Below are 15262 nucleotides of genomic sequence, written 5' to 3'. Positions count from 1 at the left end.
TTGATTGCCAAATTTACATGGCTGTCCATCTTACCCGAAGTGATTCTGGGCAGCATACACTTCCATTAAAAGAACAAACATGGATCCAATAAGAATAGGAGAGGAAAGATGTATAAATAAAGAATAACTAGTGTGTAGGTTCCCTATTACCAGCGGATCCTCAAGGTTGCTGAACCCACGCCCCACACACCCACATTTTGAGAGATTTTCTGAAGGCTATAAGGATTGCAGCTAACTTCAGGTTGGGAGGGATCCAGATGGCCAGTACTTGGTAGGTAGAAAGTGTGCCCCCTAGATCCTGTCAGATGGATTTTCTTTGTAGACAGGACCACACTTGGCAGGATGGGTAGACATAATCAGGAAGATATGGTCCCTCAAATAACCTGGCCCCATGCTGTGTAGGTGAGCAACATCATTTCTTTCCAGTTAATTGGTTCTGGGCTGTAATTTTCCTAATTTGTAAATTCCAGTGTGCTAATTCAATCAGAATAACAAGAGTGCAACTTCTTCCTTCCTTCCTTGCTAGCAAGTGTCATCTAGCGCACTAACAAGAGATTGAATTTTCACACTCCCATTTTCGGGAATTTATGTATAAACACCATAACTAAGTGTCATGCTTTGCATAAGAGCAAAGCTACCCCTTAGGCTTTGATTTTCCAGTTATTGCAAACAATAGCAGCAGTATTGCTTACTATACTTGGAGCACGTATATTACGACATTTCTCCATCAAGCTTTCCTGTTCGTACTCTCATGTTTCCCCTATAAGCCGACCTTTGCTACCTTTTTTAAATAGCAGGGAAGAGTTAGTAAGTCACACCCAGTCTGGTGAGTCACCAGGATAAAAAAAACATTTCCTGCTCCTTGAGGTGCAAAAAGAACCTGCAGTTACATCAGTGTTTCTCAACCTTGGCAACTTGAAGATGTCCGGACTTCAACTCCCAGAATTCTGGGAGTTGAAGTCCAGACATCTTCAAGTTGCCAAGGTTGAGAAACACTGAGTTACATGAAGGGGGAACAGATGGAAGGGCAACCCCATGGGCTACAGAAAGTGAGATTTAGTTTTGTTATCCACATAAACTGAAAACTGGGAGACCAAACTTTCCAAGATCTCCATTAAGAAGGCCATAAAATAGCCACACCATCTTCCGTCTGGGGTTTTTTTTTTTTTTTTTGTTCCTTATAAACCTTGGATTCACTGATTTGCTCACTTGTCTGCTTATGGAAAAAATGCACACACTCCAGGCCGAGGGCAAAGTTAGACAAAGAGGACTGGGCAGGTTCAACAGAAACCAATTGTTAGGGCTTGCTTCCTATTTTATTGGCATATACTTTAATTCTCTAAGTCCCAACTGAGCAATCTTCCAATAAAAAAGTCAATTATCTATGCTTATTAATTAGAGTGCTGAAAAAGATCTTGACTCTCTCTCAAGGTCAAAGTGGAGGTGAATTCCAAACAGCTTCATACTAGCAGCATGACCATTGAAAGAAGTGGAAATAAGGATAGGTGAAATTGGGCACTCCTACATCACTATCTTATATCTCTTGGGCACCATCTTTGGCACCAATTGATGTCACAATGACATTTTGAGCGGAGGGGGTGCTTTTGTTTTTACTTTTGTTTATAGTAAGTAGTTAGTGACTGCAGATGCGAGACATTTTTTCTCAGGAATTTTTGCCTCACTCCTCCTCTTGGGTCCAGTCATCATTACTATTCCTTTCCTTCCACCCTGTCCACCCACATCATCCAGATACCCCATATCTGATTCCTGGAGCTTCCAGTGATTTCACCACTTATCTTTCTCAAACATCAATGCAGCCATTATGACAACATGCAATTTTCATAACCATTATGAAAAATGCCTGTTAAAATATATTGATATGCTATAATTTAAGTATAACAAAGAAACAATGCCAAAATAACTAGGAAGCTTGGGGGAGGGAAGGCTTTTCAAAACATTTTTTTTTTACAATTAATTCTCTTTGTGGATAGTATCCCCTACGACAGCCTCTCCAATTTTGAGGGCAAATTATGAGACAAATGTCATAAATCTTAGCAATTAAATTATACCACTTTTGTGTGGAAATAATGGGCTTTTGTTATTTCATGGTTGTGACAGTTCAGGGGACATGATACCAAGTGAATGATGTGTTTCTTATTAGTTTACTGAAGGGAAAGGATGAGCACTGATTGGTTCATGGTGTTCTTTGAGTTTGGCAGAAGTGAAGATGAAAGCAAATTAGTTTCAAACTACTTAGTAAGGTATTAAAGGGAGAAGAAACACTAATGGTATAGAAATACACATTTTGTAGTTTGATTTCTTCCAGTTTCTAATTTTCCTTACTTCAGATCTGTTTGTTTGGTCTTTTTGCTCTATTAGCTTGTGAATTGTTTTGCATCAAAATATGGAAATATTTCCAAACTGGCACATTTTTATTATACTTTGCACATTTTTTTGTACCCCCCCCCAACAGAATTGTTACATTTTATTTTTGCCAACATGATGATGATGACGATGATGATGATGATGTTATCCATTCAGCCATGTCAGACTCTTACCCACTCTATGGGCCAGGTCTCTTCATATCTTCCAATCTTGCACTACTTCTTTGAATTTTTCTGTGTTCTGACTAGTATCAGCTTTGATGATGTCCAGCCACTGTGTCCTTTGGCAACTGATTTCCTTTTACCACTAATTCTTCCAAACATACCATATTTTTCAGAGTACAAGATGCTCCGAAGTATAAGATGCACCTAGCTTTTGGGGAGGAAAACAAAGTGGGGGGGGGGGGAATCTGCCTCTGCCTCTCAGCAATTTGCCTCCTTGCAGCAAAAAGTACAGAAGATATACACTGTTTGCAGTGTTACATTTCAGACTATACTAGTACAGATGCTGTTAAAATTGATTTGCTTTCTGGAAGTATAGTTATTCTCTGCTATTTAAAAGAAGATACAATAGCACTGGGCCTCTTCAGATCAAGCATTTATTTTAAAAAGCTTCTTCATTTTGTTAAGTTGTCTAGAACAATAATAAAGCAGTCTTAAAAATAAGTCTAATAATTTGAACATTCTATAGGCATTTATAGTTATTGACTTACCTCCTTGCAGCAAACGACAAACAGCCTGTTTCAGTTTCGCCTGATTAGAAGAAGAAAAATCTCCCTCTGCTTCCCAGCAATTTGCCCCTTGCAGCAAATAGCAAGCTTCACTTTCAATTTCAATTTAAGCTGGGCCTCCCAATGATCAGCTGTTTCAGGCTTCATGGATTGCCAAACCCCATTGCAGAATCTGCAAGCTCCATTTTCTCCATTTACTGCAAGGAGGTAAATTGCTGGGAGGCAGAGGCCAAAGGGTGGGGTCCAGTGGGTGGGCAGGGCTACATTTAGTGTATAAGACACACTCAAATTTTCATCCTCTTTTAGGAGGGAAAAAGGTGTCTTATACTCTGAAAAATACGGTAATTGCTTTCTCCAGTGAATTCTCCTGTGTGACATGGCCAAAATAAGTGAGATGCAGTTTTATGATTTTGCCTTCCAGTGACATGTCTGATATTATGCTCTCCAGTACATGCTTGATAGTCATCTTTGCTGTCCAAGGTATATGCAGGATCCTTCTCCAGCTATCACAGCTCAAACAAATTGCTTTTCTTCCTGTCTTACTTTTTTAAGGTCACAATCATAGGGGGCCATGGGGAACACATTAGAGCAGACTAACCTACATTTGGTTGTCACGCTGATGTCCCTGCTTTTCCACATTCAGCTCATGTTCATCATCATAGTGCTATCCAATGTTTTATTTCTTGGCTACATTCACCACTTTGAGCACTCTGCGATCCTAGGGAAATGATTTTTTTCAATGCATTCTATCTCTTCATCGCCAGTTTCTATTTTAACATTTCTGTTCCTTGTAGTGATCATGAGCTTGGTCTTTTTGATGTTCAGAAAGAGCCCCAAATTCTTACTTTCTTCTTTGATTTCCTTGATCAGATGTTCCGGGCCTTCTTTGGTTTCTGAGAGGAGAGTTGTATCATTAGCATATCGAAGATTGTTAATGTTTCCTCCTCCAATCTTTATCCTGATTTTTAATTCTTCAAAATCTAGCTTTCTCAATTTTTTTTGTAAAATGAATTTCACAATTGGGAAAATTAGATAACTGATTTCAGTTTGTGTATATGTTCAGAACACAAGAATTAAAGTGTTTTCTAATATTTGTCTACTAACCCTAATAAGAAGCTATATTTATCTCTGTTGATCAATATTGATCAATATTACTGTGTCTCCCCGAAAATAAGACTTATCCTGAAAATAAGCTCTACTTTCGTTTTTATGTTTGTGCCCAAAATAAGCCCTAGTGAAGGTTTGTTTGTGTGTTTGTGCGTCCAGCACAGGAGGCGGTGAGCATGGCCAACGGTGTCTGGTACAAGCCGCAGCCCATGCAGCGCAGGTGAGTTGATTATCTCTCCAAGCATCAGGTGGAGGCAGAGGTGGGGGGAGGCCAGTGGTGGGTTTCAAAAATTTTTCGAACCTACTCTGTGGTTGTGGCCTCCTTTGTGGGAGTGGCTTGCCAGCCATGTGACCTGGTGGGAGTGGCTTGCCGGCCATGTGTTTTCCCTCTCTCTCTCTCTCTCTTTTCCTTCATTTTGTCTCTCTGTCCCTTTTTTCTTTTTTTCTTTCATCTCTCTCTCACTTTTTCTTTCTTTCTTTCTTTCTTTCTTCCATTCTTCCTCTTTCTCTCTCTGTGTGAGTCTGTCTGTGTGTGTGTGTGTCTTTGCCTCTCTCTCCCTCCCTCCCTGTCTCTCTGTGATTCTCTCTCTGTCTCTCTGTCTGTCTTACTCTCTCTCTCTTTCTCTGTGTGTATCTCTCTCCTCCCTCCCTCTGTGTCTGTCTCTCTCTCATTCCCTCTATTTCTCTGTGCCTCTGTCTGTCTCTATCACACACACACACATAGACACAGAAACAGACACACACCCACATACTGTGGTCACCTTGTTGAGTGTTCCGATCACATTTGAAACACTCAACAACTGGTCTGTATTCATGGTTTTTTGCAGCATTCTGCAGACATGGGGGGGGGGGAATATATGGTTAAAAGTACCTGGCAGCGGTGTTCTTCCCTGGGGGGCTCCGCAGACCATCCCAAGACCAATGGCTCCAGGATGAGGGTTGGAATCTTTGCCGCGGGCCAGTAAAGCTTCGTCCACCAGAGGCAGCAGGACCAAAGCCCCTCTCCCAACTGGTCCTTCCTCCCTCTGAGGGCGAGGGACCCGGCTGCCCCGCTGCCTCTGGCTTCCTTCCAAGGGTCTCCTCTCTCCGGGGCTGTAATTGTGCAGGCTGTGTGTGCGTGCTTATGTTTTCCACGGGGGTGACGGATGGGCTCTGGAATCGCTCCATGCCTTGGAAAACATAGGCGCACGCGGGCAGCGGGGCAGCCGGGACAAGGGAGTGCAACCTGCACGTCTTGTTCAAATAGTAAAAGAAGGGACAGGAGAGGAGGCTGTTTGAAAAGCCCCACTTGGAACTCCTCTCCTTTTCCTTCTTTTGCTGTCTGTACATGCAGTGCGGGTTGTGCTCCCTTGTCTTTCATAGCCAGCTTGTTTACAATTGGGGTGGGGATCCATGGAGAGAGACGGAAAAAATTGATTTTTTCCCCCTCCCCCAATTGGAAACGAGCTGGCTGTGAAAGAAAAGGGAGCGCAACCCGCACGGCTTGTTCAGAGAGCAAAAGAAAGGGACAGGAGAGGAATTTGGCTGTTTGAAAAGCCCCGCTTGGAACTCCTCTCCTGTTCCTTTTGCTGTTTCTACATGCCAAGCGGGTTGCACTGCCTTGTCAGCAAGGGCGCTTTGCAGCGACAGGGGCCAGGAGCGGTACCGGCGTTCCCAGAAGTTAATTACTTCCGGGTTCACCGACCAACCGGTGCGCGCAAACTGGGGCAATCCAGAAGGAATCCACCCCTGGGGGAGGCACACAATCTGGACACACTGTGCAGACTGTGGGAAAACCCAATTGGTGGGCCGGAGCAGTGGGCAGCCACGGGAGGCTCATCTTTGTGTCTCTAGGATTGCCTGCAGCCTGCGTGGTGCATCGCCATTGCCTGCCTTCTGCCTCACGCCTCTGGCTACTGCTGGTGCTGCCGCGTGAAGACGAGCCTCCTGCGGCCAGCCATTCCAGCCCACCAACTCTTGGATTTCCTGTAGGCTGTGCAGCACAGGTGATGCAGATGTGCTGCACAGGCTACAGGAAATCTGCCTCCATCTGCTGCTGAACTCACCTGTGCTAGGCGGCTGCACAGCTTGAGTGCGCCAACCAAGGGACAGGTGGGCTGAAGCTGCTGCCGGATATTGTCGGTCCCCATGCACTTCCTGCCTCTTGTGTGTTTACTGGGGGCGGGGTGCCCAGCTGGGCTGAACACCCTGAAATCATGTTTTCCCCAAAATAAGCCCTAGTGCTTATTCTCAGGGACATGCGGTATCTCTTATGATTGGTGATATTTTTTTGGTTGGAAAGGCTTTTGTCATTATGTTTCAATCAAACTTCAGTAATTTCAGTTCAATGAGATTGAAACCCAAGTACATGCTCCATCACTAACTAACTCATATAGCATTTGCAAATTCTTTGAAAACTGTGCATATATGACTGTCTAAAAATTGCTTTGTATACTTTTTCACTTTTTTATTCTATCATGTCAGTGTGGTCTGTATTTATTACCTTCTTATCATACATTTTGTCCAAGAAACATGAAGAGAGAATACATTCAGATAGGTTTGGCTGAGGTTCAGAAATTTTATGTTTACAAGGGAAAACTAAGCAAAAAATGTTAATTCAACATACTAACTACTGTTTGATAATAATTGTGGCTTCAAAAAAAATCCCAACAATTCATTTGGAATTAAATTTGAGCATATGCTTATTTTTGGCTTTTGGCCTAGTCCAAGCATATAGTTTCAAATAAATAAAAGAACAGTATAATAGAGAGGCTTTGCAAAATTATATGTTTTTACAATAGCTGCCTTCTGCTTAAGATATAATATATAACGTATAACTATTATAGGATTGTTCCCTCCACCCAGCAAATGTGGCTAGAAAGTCCAAGGTCCTAGATACACGTGGCCAGACCAAATGGCACAAGAAAAGCATTCTGTGTTATATGATACCTTAAATTATAAAGTTTGGAATTTGTTGGCTACACAGTCACCATCATTTTATTCCCCAGCGTATTTGCATTTGAAGCAACTTTGTTTTGTTATAGTGTTTCACCTCAAAATAACCATTGTTTTGGAGATCTGGAACTAGGGTTTATACCAAATTTGTCAGCTCTGGCATAATTTTGTGTCCTTTGGTTGGAGTCACACATCAAATTTAGTCATAATGTGATTTTACTTTTGACATACAACGTGTGAACCCTGCTACTGCAACTACTTAGCTTGTTGTAGGAAATCAGCCAATTATTATCCATTAAGTCATATTTAAGCAAATGATGGGTTACAACGATATCTAAAGTCAATTGTAATCTTAAACTTGTCCATCATGGTGCCCTTCAAGTGCCTTGGACTACAAACCTCCAACCAAGCTGCGTAGATTTGTATGGGGTGTAATCCAAAGCTACTGGATGACATTAGTTTTGACAAGATTGTTTTATATTACTTAAAAAGATGTGTACATCAGAGGTGGGTTGCTGCCTGTTCGGTCAGGATCGGCTGAATGGTAGTAGCGGGGGGGGGGGGGGAGGCTCCGCCCACCCATCCGGATGCTTCTGCACATGACCATTCTGCACATGTCCGAACCAGTAGTAAAAAAATTGGCAACCCACCTCTGGTGTGCATGGAATGGAGGGAGGGAAGACAAGAAAAGAAGCGAAGATGAAGTACAACCAGTTGCATATTTTTCTCTTGTCCTTGTCTTTGCTCTTCCCTAGGGCCAAAAGGCAGTAAGTCAGATCCTTAGCCTACTGCCTTATGCCTGACAATGCTAGCCTCTTACCTTGTCCCTGCATAGTCTTAGAAGGAAAGGAAATTCAAGGTTCTTTGCCTCTTTACCCCTTGTTTTCAGAAAACGATGAAGGGTGGCTTTTCTATATTATATTAGAATGCTCTTATTTGCAACACTATCAACACAAACAGGTCTCCTATCCCACAAAGAAAGGGAGAACAACCTCCAGCCCGATCTGAAAAGTGGGGAGTAGAGAAGGCACCCCATTATTTTTTTCTTCCATACCAGGTTTTTGCTGCCCGATTGATGGAGCTGGTCCCAAAGCTCAGATGAGGCCATCCTTCTTGGGGAGCCCTTCCGTATTTTCTCCCCGGTTTTCTCCCCCCAACCACAATAAAACCTGTTAATGGGAGATTCACGGAACAGCTGCCTCATGCCTTTAGCTTGGTAGCATTCCAAGCGGACGCCCAGGGAGCAGCGCGAGTGTTTCTTTTCATTAAAGGCGGTTGTTTTCTTTACGCGGGAGGAGTAAGCCGCGTCAGTCTATGGGGCTCGCTCGCTTCCGAGTAAGCGAGCAGCCACGTTAAGGGGGATCAGCTCGCCGAAATCAACAACCTCGCTCTCCCGCAGCCTCCGAAACCCCGCAGGCGAACTTCGATTACCCTCCCATCCCCCGCGGAGGCTACAGTAAGGGACGAGCCGCCGCCGCTGCTGCGCAGGGAGAAAAGCAGCGGTGCCTTTCGCGGGCAAGCGCCTCCGCACGCGGGTGCCATAGCAGCGGCGGCGGCGAGGAGGGTGTGTTCTTCAGCCCCCTCCCTCCCCTCGGTGTCGGAGGTGGAGAGAGGAGGAGACCGGCGGCGGCGGAGGCGGGAGGAGGAGGAAGTGGAGGCGGCAGAGAATAGCGGGCGAATGGAGCTCTGAAAGGCTGCGAGAGCTCCGGAGGAAGGAGCCGAGCCGCGCGGGCGGCTTCGATTCGCCCCTTGCGTCGCCCAACCCAGCCCGGCCCAACCCAGCCGGAGCTCTCTGGCTTATAAACTCTGAAGTGCCGCCGCCTCCGCCTCAGACGGCGGTTTTCCCAGAAAAAGCCCAGCCGCGCCGTCGCTAACTACCCTCCGATCCGTCCGTTCCTTCACCAGGGCCGGGAGGAAAAGGGAAATTCTCCCTCCGCCGGAGGCACCTTCCCGCCGGCTCGGAACCTTTCCGGATTCGCCGAGCCTTTCGGAGGGCCTGCAGGAAAGGGTTGCACCGAACTTGCTGCTACTGCTCGCTCCCTCGCTCGACCGCCCTCCGCTCTCGCTCCTTTGCCTCCCTGCCTCGGCCATGCCCGTCGGTGGCTTGAGGAAGTTTCCTGATGGCTGCTGAGAGGTTCCTCTTCTCTTCCATCCCTACCTCTCCGCCCCGCCCGAGGCTTGCGGTGCTTTCCCCCCAAAGCCGCCTCTGGATGAAATGTTGAAGAGCTGGGCCCCCTCTTCGCCTTTTCCCTAGTTGCACGCTTTAAAAAAAATTTTTAAATTAATATTTTTTGGGAAACCGAAAACGGGCGTCCTCTTAACGGCCATAATTACTTTGGAGTAAAGTGTCGGCATCCTTGGCCAGAGGGGGGAAATCCTTCCCAATTCTTCTTTTTTCAGAAGAACGGCATGCTCTGCTGAAGGGGGGCAACAAGATGCAGACCTTTTTGAAAGGGAAAAGGGTCGGTTATTGGCTGAGCGAGAAGAAAATCAAGAAGCTCAATTTCCAAGCCTTTGCAGATCTTTGCAGGTAAGGATTGGCATCTTAGATTAGCTGCTTGGGGTGGGGGTATATGGGGTTGTTTGGGTGAGAATGCGCTGTCCTTTCTCCAGGGCTCCAGGAAAGTTGGTATTCCAGCTTCTGCTTCTGTCTTGGATAAATACTGTACTTATCTATTTAATACATTTCGATACTACCCCAGTAAAGGGGGGGGGGGCGCTACATGGCTATTTCTAACTATCAAAGATGTGCATAAATTCCACCTAGGTTAATGTTTTGGACTTTCATAATCCCCAGCCAGCATAGTTTTGAAGCAGGTTGGCTGGACAACTTAATGATTTTCATTTGGGGTATTCAGCTTTGTGAAAAATGTCAGATTATTAAGGAAAAGATCCAAGGAGAGTGTGAAAAGCTTTCAGTTGAATTGGTTTCACTTGATGGAACTAACAGATTAGCTATTACAGGTAGTCCTCCACTTACATCCATGATTGACCCTAAAATTTCTGTTTCTAAGTGAAACATTTGTTAAGTGAATTTTGCCCCGTTTTGTGACCTTTCTTGCCACAATTGTTAAGTGAATCACTGCAATTGTTAAGTTAGTAATACAGAAGGTTGCAAAAGACGATAATGTTGCCCTGGGACACTGCAACCATCATAAATATGAATCCTTTGCCAAGCAACTGAATTTTAATCACATGGCTGTAGGGATGCTGTAACAGTTGTAAGTGTGAAAACAGTCACAAGTCTTTTTTTCAGCATGTTGTAACTTTGAACAGTCACTAAATGAACGTTGTAAATCGAGGACTACCTGCATAATGTGAAGTTTTAGGAGTGATACATGTTTGAAATATATACCGAGGAAAGTTATAGCCACTCTTTTTTTTTCTTTGATGTTTTTGAATTTTCTTTGCCAGGCTTAAATACTATCACATCATAAATTGATCCATAAAAGCAGATCCCTTCGCTTTGAAAGACTCAGTTAACAAACTGTAAAATTAGGCTTTCCATAAAGTTGTTTTGGAAGAAACATTGTACAATTGTTTACACACATCTCCCTTCCTCAGTTTTGCTTCTTTTTTTAAAGATACCTTGCATCCTTTCAGTGTTATTTTTCTTTCCCTTCTAAGTGCAGTACTAAATTCATATGCCTGAGCTAAGACAGGCCTACAGATTAGTATTCTTTTTTTTTTCCAATTAAATACTACAAAACTCAAAAGCCATTCTCCCTCCCATCCTCCCTCTGGCTCTGCTAGGCTATTTTGAGTTCAAGCTTTCAGACCTTGTTAATTATAAAACTAAGAAAGATTTTTGTTTCTGGTTGGGACTTAATATAATGGTTCTTACTGGTAACTGGATGAATGAGCTAGTTGTTTTGCTATATAGCAAAAGCTATTGAGATTTTTCATATAACCATCCCCTTACAGATAGTAGAGTTAAAAGGATATTTGGGAAATTTCTGAGTGGTTAAATAGGAAAGTCTACATCTGTAAGGTTATTTATTACATTTCTGCACCTCCCATGTCATCTAAGTGACTAAGTGCCAAGCAGTTACTAAACAAAGCCGGTATTATTTATGATATCCTATTACTGGTAGTTGCTGCTTTTTTCTGAAAGAGTTATCTTTCTTGATCAGCTAAATCTGCAAATCAAAAATGTTTGTTTAAAACCAATAGCAAATGTACATTTACTACAGATAATAACTGAGGCTTTATGGATTTTATGCAGACATAGCTTTGTTGGTAGTTCCAGATATGTTTATTTGTATAAACAAAAATAAAATCTAATTCAGTATATCTAAATTTGACAAATGATTTTGGACTATAAATGTAGTATTTGAATTCTTGAATGTTTGTTTAATGAGGGAAAATAAAAGAAGAGACAAACATCCTTCCAGCTTGTTAATTTCCCTAAAATATTGGACTATATATTACCCACTAGCTTAAAAATGGCACTGAAAAAGTGCTTATCTTTTATTCATGTTTCAAATTGGAGGAAACAAGAACAAGCTACAAGGTTGGGTTTGGGGCCTATTACTGTATATTAATGACATGGATGAGAAACTGAAATGTATGCTTATAAAATTTACAGATTACTAGAAGTGGGGTAGTATAGCTACGCTAGAAAATATCAAACTTAAAAACATTTGAAGAAATTAACTGAAAATAATATTGCATTTGCCTCTGTTAAATCTTAAAAAAATTGTTTTTGGAGGAGAGAGGGAAATCTAATACACAATTAGAATACTTATCAGCAACAGAATTTATAGAAAAGATCTTGAAATTATAATTGATTATAAACTGAATGCTGTGATAAAAAGGCGTTCTTGACATTAGACTGCAAAATATACTTCCAATTAATAGAAAATATTTTACTCTATATTTGTTGATCAGATATCACGTGTTCAATTTTGGGCAAAACACTTTTAAGAAGATTGAAATTAATCTGAATAGATTAAGGTCAGCAGGAAGGTTTGCAGAAACCGTGTGTGTGCAACTTTAAGAAGAGAAGTTTGAGGGAAGTTGTTATAGAAATAGTCTAGCAGAAGAAAAATTACATGAAAGGTGCAAACTCCTCATTTGTCATCCCAGTAGATGGTGGACTAATAATCTGTAGGAAGGCAGTTTTTTTTTTAAAAAAATAGAAAATACTTCTTAATAAAGGAATTTAATAGTGGGATCAATTATTTTAAGAAATTATGAGCTTTTATTTATAGGAGATACTGAAACAGAATCTCTATGTGCTTTAATTTGAACTCCATTTTTTGTAAGTACAGTATTTACTATATTTTTCAGAGTATAAGATGCACCTTTTTCACCTTCAAAAAAGAGGGTGAAAATCTGGGTGCAGCTTATACATTGAATACAGCATTTGTGGCCTATCAAAACTCTACCCCCTTTGCAAAAATGGACGTGCAGAGGGTTTGGGAGGCTTGCAAAGTGCTCCTGGGGGCTGGGGAGGGCAAAAATGAACAAAAAATGGGCCGTTTTTGCCCAGCCTCCAGTAGCACTCTACAAGCCTCCCAAAGGCATGCAGAGTGCAAAAACTTTATACTTTAAATTTACCTCTTCAAAAATCATGGTGCGTCTTATACTCTGATATGTCTTATAGTCTGAAAAATACGGTAGTTTAGATAGTCTCAGTATCCTCTCAGTGGTACTATTCCTAAAACTCTTCTAAAAAGTATTAAAACATAGACTTACAGTGAAAACAAAATAAAATTTAGCTTCCCTACATCCTTATTTTCTTTTAGTATTCCTTTGCCAACCTACTACAATATTGTCCGCTTTGGATTTATTAAATAATATTAATATTAGTGTGATATTTTGCAACATCTTGGTTTTTTTCCCCTTTAGTTATGCTATAGATCAGCATTTTTCAGCTTTAAGATATGTGAACTTGAACTCCCACAGTTCCCCAGTCAGCATGCTGGCTAGAGAATTCTGGGAGTTGAAGTGCATACATTTTAACGTTTCAAGATTGAAAAATAGTTTCATTGGTAATTTTAAAAAAATTCTCTGTGGGAACTTTCTGTTTTTGGGCAAAAGCCTTTTTCCCCCTAATTGCTTCCTTGGCACTGGTGGTTGTGGTAGTGTTTAAGTCCTGGTAAAATGTAATTACACTGAACTTCCTTGTTAATATTCCACTTATATATAGATTTTAATTTGGCAGCACTCCTTCATTTTGGGCTTGACATTTCAAAAATCCAAAAAGTATCGAACTTGTACTCAGTAAAGCCAAGGTTAGGCCTGTGTCTTGACTTTTATCCTAGTATCACCACTACCATTGAAGTAGTAAAGCAAGAAGGGAACATTATTTTTGTCACCGTACTTCAAAGTTTTTGTGAGATTGATATCCTACTTCAATTCAGAACAATATTACTAGTTTAAGAAAAAGAATTGTAAAACAATCTTCAGACAATATGAGCAATTGTTTAAAATATTGAACATTTCTAATATCCAAGTCTGTGAACCTTTTCAAGATGGTCACATGATTGGTTTATACCCAGAAAGAAAATTAAATGATGAACTGTTGTTGCCTCTTCTTTTGGCGGTGTCAGTGCTTTTGAAAATAAAAGCTAAAACACTCATTGTACATATTTAATAAGTGTGCAGTTAGTTACTCATTATGTGGGCGCAATGGCTCAGCAGTTAAAGATGCTGAGATTGAACAACCCAGGTTCAAGACACAAGCACTGGCCAACAGGATGAGTTAGTTGCCCCATCTTTTGCCCACCTAGTGGTTCAAAAACATGCAAATGCAAGTAGGTAAATAGGTATTGCTTTGGTGGAGAGATAACAGTGTTCCATGTGCTTCGGCCACATGACCACAGAAACATCTTCAGACAATGCTGGCTCCCTCAGCTAAGAAAAGGAGATGTGTGTCGTCCGCTAGAATCAGATACAACAGGGGAAACCTTTACCATACTTCAAGAATTGGAAGCAGGACAGTAATAAGGTAGTGTTTCATATGTTTCTGCCCTCCACTGGAGCAAATAGGAAGTTATTTGCTGAATCTGATTTTTTTCCTTATAGATGAGATAGGGTAAGTATTTCCTGGAAAATGAATTAAAGCCATACTTCCATTTTTTAAATTAGATTTTTTAATTATATAGATCATCTAGTTTAGGTTAAATTTAATTAAACACTGGTAGTATTGAGCATAGACTATTAGATACGCTAGCATAAGAGATGATCAAAATATAAAATATATTAATTACCTATTTAAAAATTAATGAAGTATATTTTATATCTTCCAGGAAATTTGATAAACTAAAAATTGCAGAGTTTTAATAGTTCTTTGTTAGATCTTTGTCTAGTGCCAACTAAGATTACTTTAGATTCCAAAGTTAATATTAAGCACATTTAAGGGCATGTTGCTTTGTAATAATCAAATGTTTTCAGTAGAAGGGATAAATAATTCTTCTAATGAAGTTGTAAAATCTTGATAAATCTTATTCTAGTTATTAATTTGATTTGTTCAATTTTTGTATTAAAGCCAGAAATGAATTCTATTAAATATTGTTGGTATCTTGATGAGTGAAACATTATTGAAAGCACTAAGATCATAATTTGTAATGTTTTCTAGTCAGGAAAATTTTTGTATTGGAGCTCTTTTAATATGCCTTGTTATGTGGTTGTCTCTTCATTTAATTTATGACAACAGTGATTTTCTTCCCATTCATCTTCCCATTTCACCCCCAACCTAATTTATGCATTCTGTGATTTCTGTACGAGTGTGTGTAGTTTTAATTGATCTGAATATTTAAATAGATAAACAGAATTGGGGAAGGGAGATGGTTGCTTGAGTTACTTCTATAATATAGAGTTTTTGCCATATTCATTATTGCATATTTTCTAAATAGAAGTAACAACATAATTGGAATGCAAGATGGCATTGCAAAATAGAATCTGTATATATAGGGAAGCTAATTCTTTTGTTATCTGTAAATCTTCTCCTAAAATGCTTACCTAAGCTGTTCTTTTTTCCATTGAACGTCACCTATTCCTGCTTGTCTCTTCACACAGAAACATTCTGAGTAGGCAAATTCATAGATGATATTTGGATTACTATTAGATAGACAGAAACACAAAGTAAACTTTGGTCAA

The 15262-nt window shown here is 40.9% G+C and overlaps 1 protein-coding gene across 2 annotated transcripts in view; it reads left to right on the top strand.

The window, feature by feature from the left end:
• Positions 1-8803: 8803 nt before the first annotated feature.
• Positions 8804-15262, top strand: part of ITPK1 (inositol-tetrakisphosphate 1-kinase) — a 121289-nt gene continuing 114830 nt past the window's right edge. The window contains exon 1 of one of the 2 annotated variants that reach the window (XM_087725712.1): positions 8804-9686. In XM_087725712.1, the coding sequence (XP_087581838.1) occupies positions 9592-9686 (95 nt within the window). In that variant the 5' untranslated portion in view covers positions 8804-9591. The remainder of the gene's footprint in view (positions 9687-15262) is intronic. The other variant, XM_087725713.1, reaches the window with a different exon arrangement.

The sequence above is a fragment of the Thamnophis sirtalis genome, unplaced genomic scaffold (genome assembly GCF_051295495.1).
Source record: "Thamnophis sirtalis isolate CommonGarterSnake01/CBP01778 unplaced genomic scaffold, rThaSir2_p1.2 scaffold_1, whole genome shotgun sequence".
In the NCBI taxonomy this organism is placed as follows: domain Eukaryota; kingdom Metazoa; phylum Chordata; class Lepidosauria; order Squamata; family Natricidae; genus Thamnophis; species Thamnophis sirtalis.
The sequence above is the reverse complement of the archived record's forward strand: the minus strand, read 5'-3'. Positions and strand labels throughout refer to the sequence as shown.